Source organism: Gallus gallus, chromosome 18, assembly GCF_016699485.2.
Source record: "Gallus gallus isolate bGalGal1 chromosome 18, bGalGal1.mat.broiler.GRCg7b, whole genome shotgun sequence".
NCBI lineage: Eukaryota > Metazoa > Chordata > Aves > Galliformes > Phasianidae > Gallus > Gallus gallus.
The window spans coordinates 8,430,173-8,447,548 of NC_052549.1; the positions used below are offsets into that span (position 1 = coordinate 8,430,173).

Here is a 17,376-nt window from a genome sequence, read left to right on the forward strand (position 1 = left end):
TCACACCCGGCAGCAGCAGCGGCTGCTCACAATCAGGCCTGTGCTGTAAGGGTTGACAGGAGTACCCCGAGGTCAGCACTAAGCTACCAGCTTCCAGGCAGCTCACATAGAACGTGGGATTGCCCAAGCTGCAGGGCAGACACGCTGCTTCAGCCCCAGGAAGTGATGTGCAGCAGCACAGCCCTCCCAGCAGGGGAAGCAGCAGCCGGACCTGCACCAGCAGCCCTGGGGGTAGGAAGGGGGAGAGGGAGGTTCTTCATAATTCAAAAGAAAAAAAAAAAAAAAAGAGGTTAAAAAAAAAGAACAAGTTTATTGCAAAAACTCAGTGTTTAGAGTATTTCCAGAGACCAGTAGATACATTACAAACAAATCAGTAAATCCTGCTTTGAGCGCGTTGGCACCTGCCGGGCCAGCACAGCTGCGCTGCCCTGCTGGAGCCGGGACAGAAACGTGCTGTGAGGTCAGTGACAAACAGAGGATTTGAGCTGTATTGGAAACGGTTGTAAAAAAAAAAAAATAATAATAATAATAATACAGTAGAACCTCGTAAATCTGCAGAACGGAGAGCTTCCACACACACACAGAACCTGGAGGCCTTATTCCACTTTCAAGCAGAGTTGTAATAGCAAAGTGCTGTAGTGAGGTCTCGTATTACAAAGACTTCAATAACCTTACAATGATAGGCTACAGAACATTTACCAACGTGCTTGAAGTATCATAAATTAACAATAAATAAAAGTACATCGAGACACGACACGTTTGATCATTGACTCACAACGCATGAGTCCTCTGTGAGGGGTCTTCCAGTCCTTGGCGTGAGGTTCTGCTGGGGGTGATAAAGTGCTGAGGCACAGAAAGGACACGAGATGCAGCGTGGATATGACAGCTGCCAGGCAGCGGCAATGGGCTGCTGCAGCCACCTGGTTGCACGAGTGCCTGTTTCTTTTTTGGACATTTAAGACAGAAAAACAAATCAAGCACCTTCCCAAAGAGGAGTTTAACAGATTGTCCCACATATCTATGGCTGGTAGAATACACAGATGTGTCAGTGTAGCAGTTAATGCGTGATGCCACTTCCACTTAAATGCACAGAAATGCTTCTCTTCCAAAGCATCGAACCGAAGCAGACTTGTTTTATTGATCCCCCTGAGTTGCCTAGAGGCATTAAGATGCATATAGGTGGGGTAAGCAAGCTTGTGTCACCGTGAGCGGGAACCTCTCCCACTAAGACTACATGAACAGCTACTACTTTGCCTTAGAATTCCTTTTACAGATTAAATGCACACAGGCTCCAGTTCATTTCTCCCTGAAGGCAGCAGCAAAGAGCCTCTCACCGAGTGTGGGAGGAGGGGACACTGCTGGCACCAACCCGCCTTTGTTCAGTGATGTGGCACAGACCTTTGTGCACCTGGAGGGGAAACTTTGGGGTACATTCAGACATGGTTAAAGACATGCTGGGCCAGATCTTCCCTGCGCAGTGATCTGGTCATAGCAGTGCAGCCAGATCTGCTGCCAGCAGCCGAGGCCTTACAGAAAGAGATGCTGAATTTGTAGTTTATTATTATTATCATCATCATCTTTTAAATAATAATTGGGCTACCTAAGACCTATCTATTAAAAAACAACTACGCTGTAAAATTAAGTTTCCTAATGATTTCACAAGCTAGCAATACAATATAGGTATTGAAAAGACTAACGTAAAGACAGCTTCCCACTATGCAGAAGATAATTTTTCCTCTCCAGTTATTTAAAATAAATGTCCTTTAACTATCAGAATAAATTAATAAATAGTTAAATTATAAACAGAAAACGAATAGAAAATAGTTAAGAAAAAAAATCAATCAGGAGAAGAAAAATGACCTTATGATATATGTGCAGTAATAACTGGCCATAAAGACATATGGAACCTCCAATTTCCCAGCATTTGTGACATTCAAGTTAATTAGAAGAATAATTGCAATGTTTTAAGCCGCTATCCAGCCTGGCCTCCTCCTCGAATCTGAAACATCGGTCCATATTCTTCTGCAAGAAAATGCAGTTGGCTACTGGTATTGCATGAAATACTCTTCTCCTGTCAGTGTAATTGGTTTCTGGACTGCACAGGACTTGCAGCATGGGATGGAGACAGTCAGACTGCTCTGCTGGCTTGAGCTGCATGGGCTGATTCTGCTCTTCAGTTTTTCACATGGAATCAGTCAAGACTTCAGCTACAGGTGGTATTGGAAAGCGGGAGTGTGCATCACATCTTCATGCTAGGCAGGAGCTGCTCTTTTGTGGCTTTCTATGGAGCTTTCAATTGGTTTTAAAAAAGTTTTTTCTAAGAATAAAAAAAGTTGTTGGTAGCAACTGTTCTGTTCACATTTAAAATTTCACATTCCCTTCAGAATGTAGTTTTAAGATGTGGAGCAGAGCTGACATTTTCCATACTCTTACACCAAGGATGCTTGGTAGAGGAGTGGTTTTTAAGCCACGCTGTCAGAGCCTTTTCCTGAATGATCTGCCTTTCCAATGTCCATGTCTATGAAGTCCTCTGGTGAGTCTTGTGTGCCTTCCACCACGCTTCCCTCCGCACCTGCTGGCTGCTGGTGGCACATCCCAACCTTGCACGGTCTCACCAAGGACAGAAACACAGCACCCATGACCGTGCCAGCAGCACAGGAGTAGAAGGCTGAGCTGTAGTTTTGTGTTCTGTCCACTATGACACCTACAGAAAATACATCAGTTAGCCACAACCTGCCCCCACGCTCTTGCCCATCCCTCCCACAGGGCTTTTAATCTAGGTACCATTATTTGCAAGGAAAAGACACTTAATGACAAATAGATGTTACTTTAAAATTACCAACAAAAACATTGTGTTCGGCACGTCATTGCTAGGCAAATCAGAGAATTAGTCACTGCAGGGACTCTAGGACTGCAATACTTCAGGCATCTCTATATTATGATAGAGACTGTTTTTTTTTTGGCTGAGTATGTTAAAAAAAAACACACACGTAGGGCAAGTAGTTTGCTTCTCCCATTCACTACAGCCTGAAGTGATGCCAGCACTAGATGTCTGACAGGATCAGGGTTGCACTGCAGTATTTTTCTCTGCTCTGAGGTTCCTCGGTGGAGACTGCCTCATCCGTGGGACTCTGCAGAGCTGCATTGCAGCAGCCTTCTGGCTCTGAGTCTCCTTGTGCTAGCTGCAGGTCTTTAGGGCAGCTCTATGATTAGGGCTGGCAGAGTGCTTTCTAGATGAGCCAGCACAAATATCCGTCAAACATACCAAAAAAGCCCCACAATGAAAGTGTAAGTTACCTGCGAGGGGTGGGCCAGCCAACCCAGAGAAGCTTTGAATGAAGACGTAGACTCCAGCTGCAGAAGACATTCTTGCAATGCCAACCACGTCGTCTTCTGCCAGCAGCGGGATATGTGTGCCTGCTACTGTTCCAAGCATGAACCCAAAAAATATGCTACATGTCATCAACCCCCAGAATTCAGAGGCAAAAGGGAAGGCAAACAGTGCTACAGACAACAGAATGACACAGATGAGTTCGATGTGGATCTTGCGGATAGGCTCTCTGTTGAGCACCCAGCCAGCTGAAATTCTGCCCAAGACCTCTGCAATCGCCATTGCAGACAGTATGTATGCAGAATGGTCTTTGCTGATGCCAAGGCTGCGGCTCAGGGGAATGACGTACAGGGAGGGAGCGAAGAATCCCAGGGTAGCAAATAGGCCAAAGAATGCATAACAGATAAAGCTATAGTCTCTCATCACAGAGAAGTCCAGTAGTTTGGTTTTTGGTTCTGTAGGGGTGCTGTTATTTTCAACAGTTATCTGTACATGGTCCTTTGGTTCTTCACTTTTCGGCTCTGCTTTGGTGTTTCCAGGCACATTTTTGGGTGAGGTAGTTATTTCTACTCCTGAGTCAATGGACTCTATTGAGGTGCGTGTTTGCTCGTTTTCAAGCATGTACTTTGTCTCTGCAGGCTCTTCTGGAGGCTGCACCTTCACTTCTTCTTCTTCTTCTTGCTCTTTGATTATCATGGGTCGCAGCAGCGATCCACAGATGACAATGCTCAGCTGCAGTGCCCCAACAAAAAGGAGGCTATATCTCCAGCCAATCTGCTCCTTCAAATGAGTGTTTACTGAGGAAAGAAAGCAGAAAAAGAGAGCATCACTAAAAATCCCCGCAGTTGCGCCAAGCAGCTATCTGAATTTACAGCTGAGGAAGGCTCTGAGCAACCTGACTGAGCTGTAGATGTCCCTGGTCACTGCAGGGGAGTTGGACTAGGTGACCTTTAAGGGTCCCTTCCAACTCAAAATATCCGGGTTGTCACTGGGCTGAGGCTATCTTCTGAGGTCCCAGCTAGCTGGGGATGCGCAAGGACATAGGTGGTGCTATTTTTAGTGAATGAAAGTGAACTCAACATTTGAGTTTCCTCTTTCAGCTGACCCCACCCTGAAACCAGCTAGTAGAGGAAGTCTGTTAGCCTCGCTCTAAGGTGCATGTCACTGCTTAATTGCAAGCCTTCATCTCCAATCAGCTAAGCTTTGTGATGGGTATTAGCTGGAAGCAAGCATGCACATCAGAAACCCATCAGAAGTGGAGGGGAATGACTTCTGAAGCTGCAACACACTGGTGGGGAAACAGGTGGTGATGGGGACGTGCCACTTTCCTGTGCTTAAGACTGCTCCTAAAGGTTAGTGGGCTTGTGATTCGTACTGCCTTATGTTTTAAATAGCTGAAGTTTCTCAGTCTTATTTTTAGCCTGCAAGATCTATATAGGGAAGCAGCAGGTTGTGTATCAGTGTAGCATGTCCTGTTCTGCCTGGAAATGCTGGGTGAACTCAGCCCTTTTCCCAGCCCTTGCCAGCACCTGGCTGTGCCTCTTCCCCTCTCCCTTCTGTGGCCTAAGACGTTGTGAGCTCCTCACTGCGTCCCCTCTGTGCTGGGGATGTGGGTATCCCTGCAGCATTCTCTTGGGACAGGGAAGGGTGTCAGACATGGTTATCAGCTCTTCAGGATTACTGGTAACCCTGCCTGCAGGGCATGAGTGCATGAGCAACCACCCATGGGCTGCAACAGCTCACGGGAAGGCCAGCGTGCACCATTTTGTTGGGAGAAAGATCAGAGCAGAGCTGTGCTTTAGGCATGCATGAATTCACGGCATTCCGGCACTATACCTGGTGCAAAGAGGAAGACAGCAAAACATTCCCCTGTAGATGCCACTGCTGTGACCAGCGAACGTCTTTTGTCAAAATACTGTGATAAAATGGTGACAGTCGGGAGGAAAGAGAGGCAGTACCCGAGGCCTGTGAATAAATGCCAAAAATTGCCATAACAACAAGTAAGGGAGGGGGAAACACCGATGCAAGAACACGTTAAGTCAGCTTTCCCCATGGCGAGATTACACAGTATCATTTCGGCCAACTCAGCAAGTCACCCTGGAAAAAAAATCATTGGGGAAACCAGAATGTTATTTTTTTAAATTGGAAGAGAAGAAAAATAACAAAAGCAAAACCCAAGAAAAAACAAAACGCCCAAAACCCCAAACCTGTTCCCAAACAGCCAGCAGCGTCACTTGGAGGACCCCATCTGCTCAAGGACTCAGCCTGTAGCAATCGCTCCCGTAAGCAAGGCAAGCTCACTGGCAGCAGATGTGAGCAGGACACCCAGGCCAGATGGGAACAAGAGAAAAATAACAGGGAGAAAAAGGAGAAGAGAGAATGTGATCCCACGAAGGGCGTTCCTCTCGAGCCCAGCACTCCCAGCAGTCAGAGCTCCTGCCCGAGCGTGGCAGCATTCCCCAGCAGAGCTTGCTGGAAGCAGCAGGAGCAAGCCAAGCGTATGGCAGATCTGAGAAGAGGAGAACTCACCAGAAATGATGCCGATGGTGATGTACATGTGAACAACACTGCGGGCAAAGGAGGCGGTGATCATGCCGGTGCTGACCAGCACCCCTCCAGCCATCACGACGAAGCGGTGACCAAAGCGGTTGGTGAGCACCGTCGACAGAGGAGCTGGATGGGAAGAGAGCTGTGGTCAGCACAGGTCAGCAACACAAACAGCAGCTCCTCCACCAGCCACCTCCTGCAGATACCCCCGTCCCCTCCATGTGCCACCTCCCCATCTGCTCGCATAGCAGAGCATCACTCCTGCAGCACCACGCAGCTCGTGGCAGTGGGATAAGAACCAGAAGAGACCAGGATGGGTGGGCAGCCTGGAACAAACCTGCAGGAGCAAATGGATTTTGGGGAAGCTCAGGTTATATTTTGATCTTTTTCCACCACCAAGTCAGGTTTTGATGTTCAGAATCTTATCTCCATTGAGAGATGAGCAGCTGGGCCAAGGGCCACGTCCTTGTGCCACGCAGGAGCTGTAGCTCAAGGAGACCAGGGGACTGGGACAGCCATTTGGTGGTGTCTCAGAAAACATCCACAAAGCCTGGAGGCTGCAATTTATCATGGAGCCATTGGGACACAAGCCCTGATCCCAGGCCTCCACGTGCTGAGTCAGCAGCAGGACTGCACCTTCCAACTCCTGCCCTTTACTCTTACCTGTGAAGGTCTGCACAAACACACAGATGGATATTATCCACGATATCCTGCTGTTGGTTTCATCAAAGCTTTCCATCAGGTCATTGAAGAAGACTCCAAACGATTTTATAACGCCATATGTAAGAGCTTCCACAAAGAAGAAAGCCACAGCAATTGCCCAGCCCCATCCTCCATCAGGCACTTTAGTATAAACATTTGGAGTGGTGCACGGCATTTTTACAGCTTTGACAGTCATTTCTGATCTGGAAAAGAGGAGAGAACAAACCAGGCATCAGCTCGAGATGAGTTTTGCTTACCAAGGCACGGCTGAGCAGCTGGCCGGAGCTGCTAGGCAGTCCCCGTGCTGCTGAGGAATTAAATCCAGGAGATGGGCTGAAGTTCCTCCCCCCGACAGTCCCAGAGGGACCATTTCTGCCCGGACCCTTTGAACCAAGGACCAGAAACTCTCCGCTCAGCACCGGGTTGAGCCGTTCCCATCAGCAAAACCCAGCGATCAGCTGCGTTCCGGCACAGCGGGATGGATGCAGTTCGTGAAAGATCCACCGCGGCACCCAGTGAGGGCTGCTGGGGCTGCACGGCTTCCCAACAGCACCCGACCTCCCACCCGCAGCCCTTCGCTGGGCAGCGACAGCCCGGGGGCCGCCCGCACCTTTGGGGTGCCGCTTGTTCCCCGCAGCATCGGTCAATGCCACCAGCACACTGCAGTACACCGCTGCTCCCTAAAGCCCCCAGATGTCACATCGAGCGCCCGTCGCCGTTCGGCAACTCCCTGGGATCGCACCTGTACCCCAAAAGCACCGCAGCGGGGCTGCCGAGCTCTCGCATCCCTGTGTGTGTGTCAGCACGGACAGCCCCACGGCCCCGGCTCGGCTCTGCACCGCGACACCTGCGCTGCCCATAGGGACGCGGTCCCGGCGCCGCCTGCAGCCGTCACCGAAGAGGGGCCCAGCCGCCACCCGGGGCACGGCCCCCCCCCCAAGGCATTTCCCTCCTCCATTTTACGCTCGGAGGAACCCTGGGCGGCTCCGGCAGCGCTTCCCCATCCCACTGGGGAACTTCTCACCCGGCAGCGGGTGGGGCGGCACCCACCCGTGACCGTGGGCGGCCCCGCGGGACCCCCCCCATCCCCCCCGGCAGCACCCATCGCCCCACTCTGCGGCATCGCCAGGTGGGTCGCGGCCGGTTCACGGCTCCCGGGGGGGGGGGGGGATTTGCCACCAGCATCCCTCCGGGGACGGGGGGGGAAGGGAAAGGGAAGGGGGGGGGGTGGGGGGACGACACGACCACCGCTTTGCGGTGCCCAAAGTTTGTAGGAAGTGCCGTGGTCCCTCCCGAGGGGCCGGCGCTGGATGCCTGTGTCATGGCACGAGGAGAGGAGATGGGAAGGAAGCACGCTATTAGAGCCAGAGGAAAAAAAAAAAAGAAAGAAAAAAAAAGGGGGGAAAAAAGAAAATAAACCTGAGCGTGCATGACGTGCGTTTAAAGATTAAAAGAAATTAAGGTGAACCATGCGGGGGAATAAAAAATTAAAGATGCCGGAGCCGAGGGACGCAGCGTCCCCCCCTTTCCTGCATCACTTTCCGAACATTTCAGACCTGGTTTCTGCAGCGCCGGGGCCGCCGGCTAAAAATAAAGGGATGCGGAAAAGGAGGGGGGGGTGGGAAGGAAGAAAAAAAAAAAAACAAAAATAATATATTAAAAAATAATAATAACAACCAAACAACCAAAAAAAAAAAAAAAAAAGCCAACCGAGCCCCCCTCTCCCCGAGCCCGGGAGCCCACTCACCGGGCGGCGCTGGGTGCTGCGGCGGGGCGAGGAGCGGGGCTACGAGCTGCCCATGCCGGCAGACCCTCGGCGGGGCGGCGACAGGAGGTGCCCCGCTGCCCGGCGGCCGCTCGCTGCTCCCGCTGCCCGCGGCGGCGGCTGCTCTGCGCTCGCTCCCAGCCCCTTATATACCGGCTGGAGCCGGTCTCCGCCGGCGGCTCCGCAGCGCCATGTGCGCGCCGGGCCCGGCTCGCCCCAGCGGCGGCGCCGGTACCGCGTGTGCCGCGGAGGGGCGGTGCTGGGAGCGCGCCTCGTGGGGGAGGGCTGGGGGGGGGGTTGGAGGGGTGGGGGGGAGCGGTACCGCCGGGCCGGGTCGGCACCTGCTGGCAGAGGGGGGTCACCGGGACTGTCAGCGGGGGTCCCCAGCCCTGCTAATAGGAGGTCCCTGACCCTCGTACTGGGGGGGGGTCTCCAGCCTCGGGGCTACTTGGGGGCAGCCCCCGACCTTGCTGCTGGGTACACAGCCTTGCTTGCTGAAGGGTCCGTAGCCCGGGTACCTGAGGTTCTGCAGCCCTGCTGCTGTGGGGTGTCCTCGGACTTGGTGCGGAGGGTCCCTGCCCCTCTTTTTGGGGTGACCCAGCCCTGCTGCTAGGTCTCTAGCCCTGTTACTGTGGGGATCCTCAGCCCTGCTGCTGGGGGTTCCCAGCCGCGGTACTGGGAGAGACACCAGCCCACCTGGGTCCATAGTGCTGGCACTGGAGGGTCTGTGACCCTCTTACTGGAGGGGTCCCTGGCCCTATTACAGGGAAGGTCTCAAGCCCAGGTATTGGGTGGTTCCCTTGTTACTTAGGGATCTCCAGCCCTGCTACTGGGGGGTCCCTGACCCTCTTACCACGAGATCCCCAGCCCTGCTGCTGGGTCTACAGCCACGTTACAGGGAGTCTCCAGACCTGGTACTGAAGGGTCCCTGACCCTCTTAGCAGGGGGGTCTCCAGCTGTGCTACTCGGGGCCGGTGGGTGGGTCCCAACCGTGGTTCAGGAGGTCTCTGGTCCAGTTACCGGGGGCTCAGCAAAAAATGCGATAGAAAGGTTAGAGGGAAATAGGCAGTACCTTTGGGGAGCAGCGTTAAGCATTACCAGGAGAAGGTCTGGGTTTGCTCTGTCATTTCTGCCCAGTGGGAACTTGCAGAACCTGGCACTAGGTTTGCGCCGAAGCTGTGTGTCCGTTTGTTTGCAGAACGGTGGGATAGTAGGGTTCTAGAATGGCTGGGGCTGGAAGGTCCTTCAGGCAGTAGTGCTGCAGTGCCCAGCTCGCCGTGCCAGATGTGCCAGGCGCAGATGGACTCTGCCCACAGTTCTGGGGTGGTTGTGGGGCCTCGAACCCTTAGGGCTCATAGGCAAAGGACTTTTGCCCACAGATAACAGTGGAGTGCACCATACCCCTGCCCCATGTGCTCTCCTGCACTGTGCTGGGTGCACTTTGCTGGGGCAATGTGTAACCTGCCGATTCTGGCTTACAGAGCTGGAAAAATAACCCAAATGAAACTGCTCCTTTAGTCCCCAACCTGCCAGTGAGCCCCAGTGCTTTAGATTGAGCTAGAGTCCCTTTGTCTTTTATTTTGTTTTTACAGCGAGGAGTGCAGTGGTCAGTTCAGTGGGCAACCAACTGGGTGAAGAAGACACAGGTTCCACCTGGGAACTTAGGCACAACCCCACAGATTTCTCGCAGCAGCGCCGGCCCATTGGCCACTGATGCTCCTGTGCTGGCAGGGCAGCTTGGCGCTGAGCCCGCTGTGCCGGCTGTGGCTGGCAGTGCCCCACGGTGTCGGCGGTGAGCACCTCTCACGTTCCCATTACGCAGCCTCGCCTTGGGGTTGCCCTCCCCAAGCTGTAACTCAGCCCAGCAGCGACAGCGTGAGCGCTTACGGGACGACAAAACAGGTTTGTGCCTCCAAGGAAGAAATAAGAATGCAAATATCTTTGGCATGAAAAAAAACCCAAAGGCGTTCACTCCTCGGTATTTCTCGTCCGTACGTCGCATCTGTCCCTTGGCTTTGCTTTCTCATTCCTTTCCCTGCTGCTTCTCAAGGATTCGGGGAGTGATTTGGGGTCTTGAGATGGGGCTTTGCAGAATGCCATGGAAAGCAAAGCCTGACCGTGAGCACAGCACAGGAGGCGGCTGCTGGGAAGCAATGGTTTGCCCAGCACTGTGCTGCCCGTGTGGGGCAGAGACCTGGAGCTCGGTTACTTGGCTCGGGTCTGTCCTGCACTGCTCCGTGTGTGTAATGCTTTTCCTCAAAGACCCAACGGTGAGATGAGTGGGAAACATTCTCCGGTCTCAGGATCTGGCAGAAATCCTAGTAAGTCTGCTGAAGTACGTTTTTGTCAGTGCTGCTTATTCTGCGAGGGGAGCTTTGTATAAACCATTCCAGTCGGAAACCTTTTCCTAGAATGGAGTTCTGAGAGCTCAGAACACTGTGAGGACAGCCCCGGAATGGGCTCTGCTTGCACTGCAGGGGCTGAATGGGGCAGTGAGAACGCTCACACACAAAGCACTGCCTGCCCTTTGCTGTGCTCGGATGAGAAAATAAAACACCTGTGCATGGTAATGTGGAAACAAAACAGGTTTTCCCCCTACCAGGATGTGTCACCGTCCATCCCAGCAGCCGAATGGCCCCTTGCAGCAGCAGAGCTGCGCTTTGGGTTTCTCCCGTCCCGCTGCATCCTCACATGCATGGGGCCGGGGCACAGCAGGGGAGTGCTCTGAGCACCACAGGTGTCACCGGGCTGCACGGGCCTGAAAATGTGAAAGAATGTGAAAAATGTGAAAGTCATCATGCTGGCTCCGAGACTGCAAACTTCTGGTTAATGTGTAATAAATACATGTCGGATCCTCCTGGCTGGAGCTGTGTTGCTGGCAGCTGGGAGCTGGCGGTGGCATCCCTGGGCGCAGCCCCAGAGGCACCTTTTCCTATTCTGCCTTTCCCAGCAGTGTCCTGCAGAGGCTGTGGGGCTTTTCCGATCTGGTTTGTCTGGTTCTGCCTTATCCCCCTCTGTTGTTTTTGAACCAGAGGGGTTCAATGTTTTTGAACCTGGCCGTGCAAAAGCACACTTTCACTTTGTTACACAGCACCCATCTGACAGCCAGCTGAGCTGCCCTGCTGTCCCAGCGAGCCGCACCGTGCTGGCACTGCGGCACCCCGAACCTCAGTGCAGGTTGTCTGGTGAGTCGAGGAGGCCTCGATTCCTGCAGGTGATGCTGGAGGTCGGACCCGCCGATGGGGACAGTTCCTCTGGCACGAGGGAGAGAAGCACATGCCGCGTCGTCACGTCCCGCTTTGCCATTTGTCTTTCTTAACATCTTTTGGAAACGGCTTCTGAAATGGGAAGCTCAGATTCCCCGTCTGACAGCAGCGCATGAATTTTGGCTCGGATGACTTCCCCCTGTAAATTAGAATAGAATGTCCTTTGAAAACGCTTTTGATTGTTTTCCTTAGCTGTGTTACGCTGGTGCACCTCCCCAAAGCAAACAGGAGCCCCTGCCAAGTTCAGGGTGACTCCGCTATCTGGATGCTCTGAAGGCGTAGGTGTGCCGGCCGCCTGCTGTGACGTATCGCCCCTGCCAGGCAGTGTGCCAAAAGAGCCCTGCAGCCGTCATCGTAGCGAGCAGCTTCTGAGATGCTGCATTTTTTACATATGTCCCCCCTTGCCTTTTCGGCAGAGAGCGCGTGGGTTTGATTTGCATCTTTGCAGCTCAGGCAAGGATGGGGTTTGGGGGAGGCAGGAAAGGGAGTGGTATGGGGCCATCCCCGGTACAGGGTGAGGTTGTAGGGCTGGATTCTATGGCATGGCTTCCTGGTATAGCTGTGTCTGTGTAGGGTCAGCACGTCTCAGCTTGGATCCTATGGGGGGGCTCAGCTTTGTCCCTTTTGGTCCCCCTGAACTGACTGCAGTGGGCACTGAGGTGTTGGTGGCACTCCCCATCCCCCTGCCCCATCAGCACGCTGACAGCCCCAGCGTGTCACTCCTGTCCCCAGCCCTTCTGGGCTAAAGCAGCACACCGGTGCAGTTTCCCCTTCCATTTCTGGATGGGAGCCCCTTCAGCTGCAGGTGACTTTGCTCCGGTCCCTGTGAGGGGCGGTGGTCCCTACGAAGGACTTTGTACCCACACAGGGAGCAAATCTTCCTAAAACCGTTCAGTGCTGGCAGAGAGGAATTGCAAGCACAGCTCCATATCTCTCTTTTGTTTGGATAGTGCTTATAAAATCTTACATAGGTTTCTAGATAGACATGTTCACCTGGGTCAGTAGGGAAAAGGAGAGCACTGAAGTCTTAACTTGGTCCTCTCCAGCCAGAGGGCTGCAATGGGGGCTGAGGTCCTCCCCGTGCCCAGGCGAATCGATGCTTTCAAGCCCCTTTCCTCCGCCAAATCCCAGGGACTTATCAAAGAGATTGCAGGCGTTTTCTGGTTGTTCTGCAGCTGGGTGTGCAGGGCTGAGCTGTGGCTCAGGGTGCAGGATGGCCCCGTGACACTGCACCCGTGGCTCATCCCACCGTGCTGCCTGCACCCAGCGCTCAGCTCACGGAGAGCTGCAGGGCCCTGCTGGGAGCTGGTGAGTTAAAGCTCCGGGCAATGAATTATGAATTGAGTTCTGTCCCTAATCATCGCAGTGCTGTGATGAAAGCCCTGATTCTGCCCATCTGAGTGACAGCGCTAAGCTTTTAAGTCACGCACAGCGAAACCTGCAAATAAATTGTTCTGCCAGCTACAAAACTCTTGGCCTACAGATGGGGCTCATCGTATTCCCTCTCCTGCTTCCTTCTGTCACGTTGTCCTCATTGTCCTCGTTTGTTTGTGACCGTTCCCTCCCTCCTCTCTCACACTTTATCTCTGTGCCTCTTGTCCTGCTTGGCTGCACGTCCCCATGTGCTCAGGATGCTGGGTTTCATAGTTGTCGGTTTTTGGGTTGTCCTCTCCTGCTGCCTCTTTGCTACTTGGAGCCAAATCCTGCCCTAAGCAGCCAACCCAGCTTACCAGTTTCAAGTGCTGCACTTACTTCTCTAAGCCTAGAAATGTCAGGGCATTATTGCATTTTTGGTTTGTCTGGATTGCTGCACGCCTTCAGCCAGGAGCAGCCATCCCTGTGCACCAGGCGGCAGGGCAGCAAGAAATGCAACATCAGAGGCAAAGCCTCAATGCTGGATGAGCCATTCCATGCAGGCTGTGACCATGGAGGAGCTGTTAGGATTAGGGTTGATTAGGGTTAGGATTGGGGTTAGGGAGCTTCTGCAGGTCCTGATGGCTGCTTGTGTCTCTTGCACAGGAGTTCCTGCAGCGGCGACCCCCTGACGAGGCAGAGGATTCCTGATAGTTACCAGCAGAGCCGCGGTGATTCTTGGCCACGTGGGACACTTCAGAGAACTGGGAACAAGGCCTGCTGCCAAACTTGTGCTTGAAACCCTACAAAGAAAGAGCCATTTGTCAGACGTCACCCCAACGGGAGCTGCTGAATTCGAGTGAGCTTCTGGAGGAAAAAATAACAGTTTGGTTTTGTGTTTCATTAGATATTTACCAGGAAGGAAAGAAAGCTAAAAGTATAGTGACAGTGACTTCAAAGAGGGCGTCTGACTTGCAATAATTGCACTTTTGCTGGTCCTGGTTTTAGGAGTAGCCCTGTGCCTGTGTGTGAAGGATGGAGCAGGTATTTTGGCCAGGTCAGTAGCCGAGGTTGTGGAGTAGTGCCTGGCACACAGCCTGGCCCTGGAGGAGCATTTTGCAGTGAACATCACCCCCTTAGCACCATGGGAACTCCAGCCCCGTGGTCTGTGCTGCTGCTTGCCGTGCTGGTGGGGCTCTGCACTTCCCCAGTGGCACAGGGGAAGCCAAACTTCATTGTCATCCTGGCAGACGATCTGGGCTGGGGGGACCTGGGGGCCAACTGGGCCGAGACGAAGGAGACCCCACATTTGGATGAGTTGGCTGCCGAAGGGACAAGGTAACACTGCATCCCCACCCTGGGCCTTTCTGAGCATCCCTGTTACCTCTGTCCTGCTTCAGCCCCTCGTTCCTGGGGCTCAGAGGGCTGCCCCATCCCTCTGAGCTGGGATGGATGGGGCAGCCTCACGCTGAGCACATTTTGCAAGCTATGACAAAAGGTTTATTTTCTGTTCGTTGTCCAGGTTCGTGGATTTCCACTCGGCTGCCTCCACCTGCTCACCGTCCCGCGCCTCTCTGCTCACGGGGCGCCTCGGTGTGCGCAATGGGGTGACCCACAACTTCGCCATCAGCTCTGTGGGCGGCCTGCCCCTCAATGAGACCACACTGGCTGAGGTGCTGCGGGCAGCAGGGTACAGCACAGCAGCTATAGGTAACCCCACTAGCCACACCGTGGCTGAGATAAAGGTGCCCGAAAAGAAAGTGCCATGGGTAGGCAGGGCAAGTGCTGGCAGCTGAAGGGTCAGGTGGGAGAGATTTTGCACTTTCCCCTCTCTCTTTTTGCAATCCCTTATTTTCATATTCATATTCAAACACAGCCCGAAGTGTGGGCCTGCCCCAGGTTTCCTTGGAAGCTGAAGTTGCTTAACCCCACAGTGGGAACACTGAGTTTTCCTGAGAAAACATGAGTGTGCAGAGCAGCGCTGCCCTCGCACGCCCTGCGTGGGTGTGATGCTGAGTGTGGTGCCGCAGGGGCTGGCAGTGCAGGTTGGGATGCTCTGTGCTGCTGGGCCATGGTGCTGAGCACCCTCCTGTGCACGCAGTGCAGTGTGACCCGTCTGAAAGTGCATCAGGCGGTGCTGAGTCCTCTGCACGTGGAGCTCCCTGTGATCATGTGTGTGTTGGAGTTGCATCAGCACAGAAGCCTTTGCTATCTCTTCTCCCCATTAATTGTTGCTATTCCCCTCTGGTATTGGTGTGCTCGGTGCAGGCAAGCCTCGGGACTCTGCAGATCAGAGGATGAATCCAATTCTTTGGGATGGGTTAGGAAGTTGTCTCCTCTGAACACAAAGACATGAAAGAGCCTTTTAAGGCTGGAGATGGTTGATTTGCACAGACATGAGATAACTTTGGCATTTTTTTCTGGGTTTCTGTAAAAGAAAATCCAGCCAGCACAAACAAGTGGCCTTTCTTGTTGCTAGATTAAAACCTCCTGCACTGGGCCTTGTGATTTTTCACTGGTGATGGCAGCACCCATGGCTGAGTTAACCTCCCAAATGATTTTCTGTGCTTTCCACGCAGGCAAATGGCACCTGGGGCACCACGGCCACCACCACCCCATCTTCCGTGGTAAGGATGTGGTGGAGCTGAGATGAACACCCAGCGTTTGCTCGGCCCCCACTGACCCCCACCTTGCCTGCAGGGTTCGACTATTACTTTGGGATCCCCTACAGCCATGACATGGGCTGCACAGACACCCCTGGCTACAACGTTCCACCCTGCCCACCCTGCCCACAGCACAGCGCGGCCACCAGGTACAGCTCTGGTGAAGTCACACCATACATGGGGCAATTTGAGTGCTGGGATTTGGGGTTTGTGGGCTGCATTCCCATGAACTGCTCCCTGCTATGGTCTCCTCCCTCATGTTCCTTGGAGATGGCTTGGAGAGGTGAAGTATGGGGCCCTGGGGTGGTCTGACTAGGCAGGGAGCAGCCTTTGCCACGGGGACATCATCACTGTCCCCTTTCTGCCACCACTGGCAGTGCCATTCTACAAATCTGGGTGAGCAGTGGGCTCTGTGCCCACTCCCATCCATCGCAGCCCTTGCTGCAGTGATGAGACATGCAGTGATTTCTTCCTGCAGCCCCACCAACAAGGACTGCTATACGGATGTCGCCCTTCCTCTCTTTGAGAACCTCACCATCATCCAGCAGCCCGTCGACCTCAGCAGCCTGGTGGAGCAGTACATGGAGGCGGCAGCGCGCTTCATCCAGCAGGCAAGGTGAGAGCACCACACACCAACCCCATCCCCATCCCTCTCCCCACACCAGCTCATGGGGCTGGCAAACACTTTCTGCTCCTCCTGGGGCAGCCAGAATTCACATGCCTAGAATGCACGAGCTCAGCTGCACAGTGGCAGTGCTGTGCTGGGTGAGCAGATCTGTGGAGACAGAGTCTCCAGGCTTTGTTTTCTGATGTTCTGGGTAAGGAAGGAGCTGCTCTGAGGTCCCACAGGGCTCCCATAGAAGTGTTTTGGCCTTCAGAGAATCACATGCAAAGGGATTTATAAACACAGTTTAACCGCAAAGGTCACAGCCTTTCATCTGGGAGCATCTTCATGGCTGGACGTGCACCAGCATCCAGGCTAGCAGTGAAGGGAAGCACCATCATCCGTCCTCTTCTTTGTCATTGTGGTGGTGTCACCCAGGGGTGACGGGACAGCTGCTGAGCAGCGTGTGCTGGGAGGTGCGGGCAGCATCTGGGGGTGTTGCACCCAAATAAAGGCCTCGGGGTCACCGTGTTTCATGGATGACTTTCCCCAGCGGTGCAGGGAAACACGGAGCCCAGGTTTGCTGCTCCCCAAGGAGCAAAGCACCTCCTGGAGACAGCAGCCCCCAAGCCCTGCCGAAGGGTTTCATAACGCTAATCCCTATTATTCAAGGATTAGTAGCTGTGACTTTGCAAAACGCCTTTCTGCAGCCTGTAAGAGGCCATCTGAGGGACAGTGCCCGCTGCCTGGCACAGCCCGGGGCTGCCTGTGCAGGGGGGGGCTTGGAAAAGGTCTGTGTGCTGTAGGGGGGTAAAGAAATGGGAGAAGCAGAGAGAAGACTGCAAGGAAAGGGCTGTGTCAGGGCCCTGGAGAAGTCTGGGCACTGTCTTGGGGTTATCTGCGTTTACAGAGAACAGGATTAAACAGGTGCCTGCCTTTCCTCTCCTTTGATGGTTTATTTCAGTTTTCCTCTGCCTGACTCACTCATTATGGGGCAACGAAAAGAACACAGGATTTGTCATCTCGGTGTTTTTTTTAACCAGTCGTGTCAAGGTTGAGCAATTCAGTGAGATTTTGCTCTGGCCAGGATGCTTAGAGCACAACAAACACAGGAGCAAAAGCCAAGGACATTAAGTCTTAAGTTA

The 17,376-nt window shown here is 53.4% G+C and overlaps 2 protein-coding genes across 22 annotated transcripts in view; one reads left to right on the top strand and one right to left on the bottom strand.

Annotated features, from left to right (window-relative positions):
• The window catches only part of ARSG (arylsulfatase G), a 66,825-nt gene that overhangs the window by 9,666 nt on the left and 39,783 nt on the right, over positions 1–17,376 (top strand). For 13 of the 19 annotated variants that reach the window (XR_003071057.3, XR_003071056.3, XM_025141632.3 and 10 more), the window contains 5 exons: positions 13,631–14,302; positions 14,487–14,674; positions 15,544–15,591; positions 15,665–15,776; positions 16,106–16,243. Coding sequence is in view for 17 of the 19 variants with exons in the window: in XM_025141632.3 (XP_024997400.2) it covers positions 14,109–14,302; positions 14,487–14,674; positions 15,544–15,591; positions 15,665–15,776; positions 16,106–16,243 (680 nt within the window). In the remaining 2 variants the exon portion in view is untranslated. Of the gene's footprint in view, positions 1–4,529; positions 7,710–9,937; positions 10,248–13,630; positions 14,303–14,486; positions 14,675–15,543; positions 15,592–15,664; positions 15,777–16,105; positions 16,244–17,376 lie in introns of those variants that run through there. The other 6 variants (XM_040649612.2, XM_046902071.1, XM_046902070.1 and 3 more) reach the window with 5 other exon arrangements.
• On the bottom strand, positions 291–9,657 carry SLC16A6 (solute carrier family 16 member 6). 3 transcript variants are annotated; one of them, XM_015279952.4, is made up of 6 exons: positions 9,418–9,657; positions 6,542–6,783; positions 5,861–6,004; positions 5,168–5,296; positions 3,298–4,128; positions 291–2,704 (listed from the first exon to the last, which is right to left on the bottom strand). In XM_015279952.4, the coding sequence occupies exons 1-6, from the start codon at positions 9,438–9,440 to the stop codon at positions 2,463–2,465; spliced, it is 1,611 nt and encodes a 536-aa protein (XP_015135438.2). In that variant the 5' UTR covers positions 9,441–9,657; the 3' UTR covers positions 291–2,462. The 3 variants fall into 3 exon arrangements, with proteins under 3 accessions (XP_015135438.2, XP_046758136.1, XP_015135439.2); XM_046902180.1 differs by lacking the exon at positions 9,418–9,657 and adding an exon at positions 8,328–8,467; XM_015279953.4 differs by lacking the exons at positions 6,542–6,783; positions 9,418–9,657 and having other exon boundaries at positions 5,168–5,428; positions 5,861–5,948.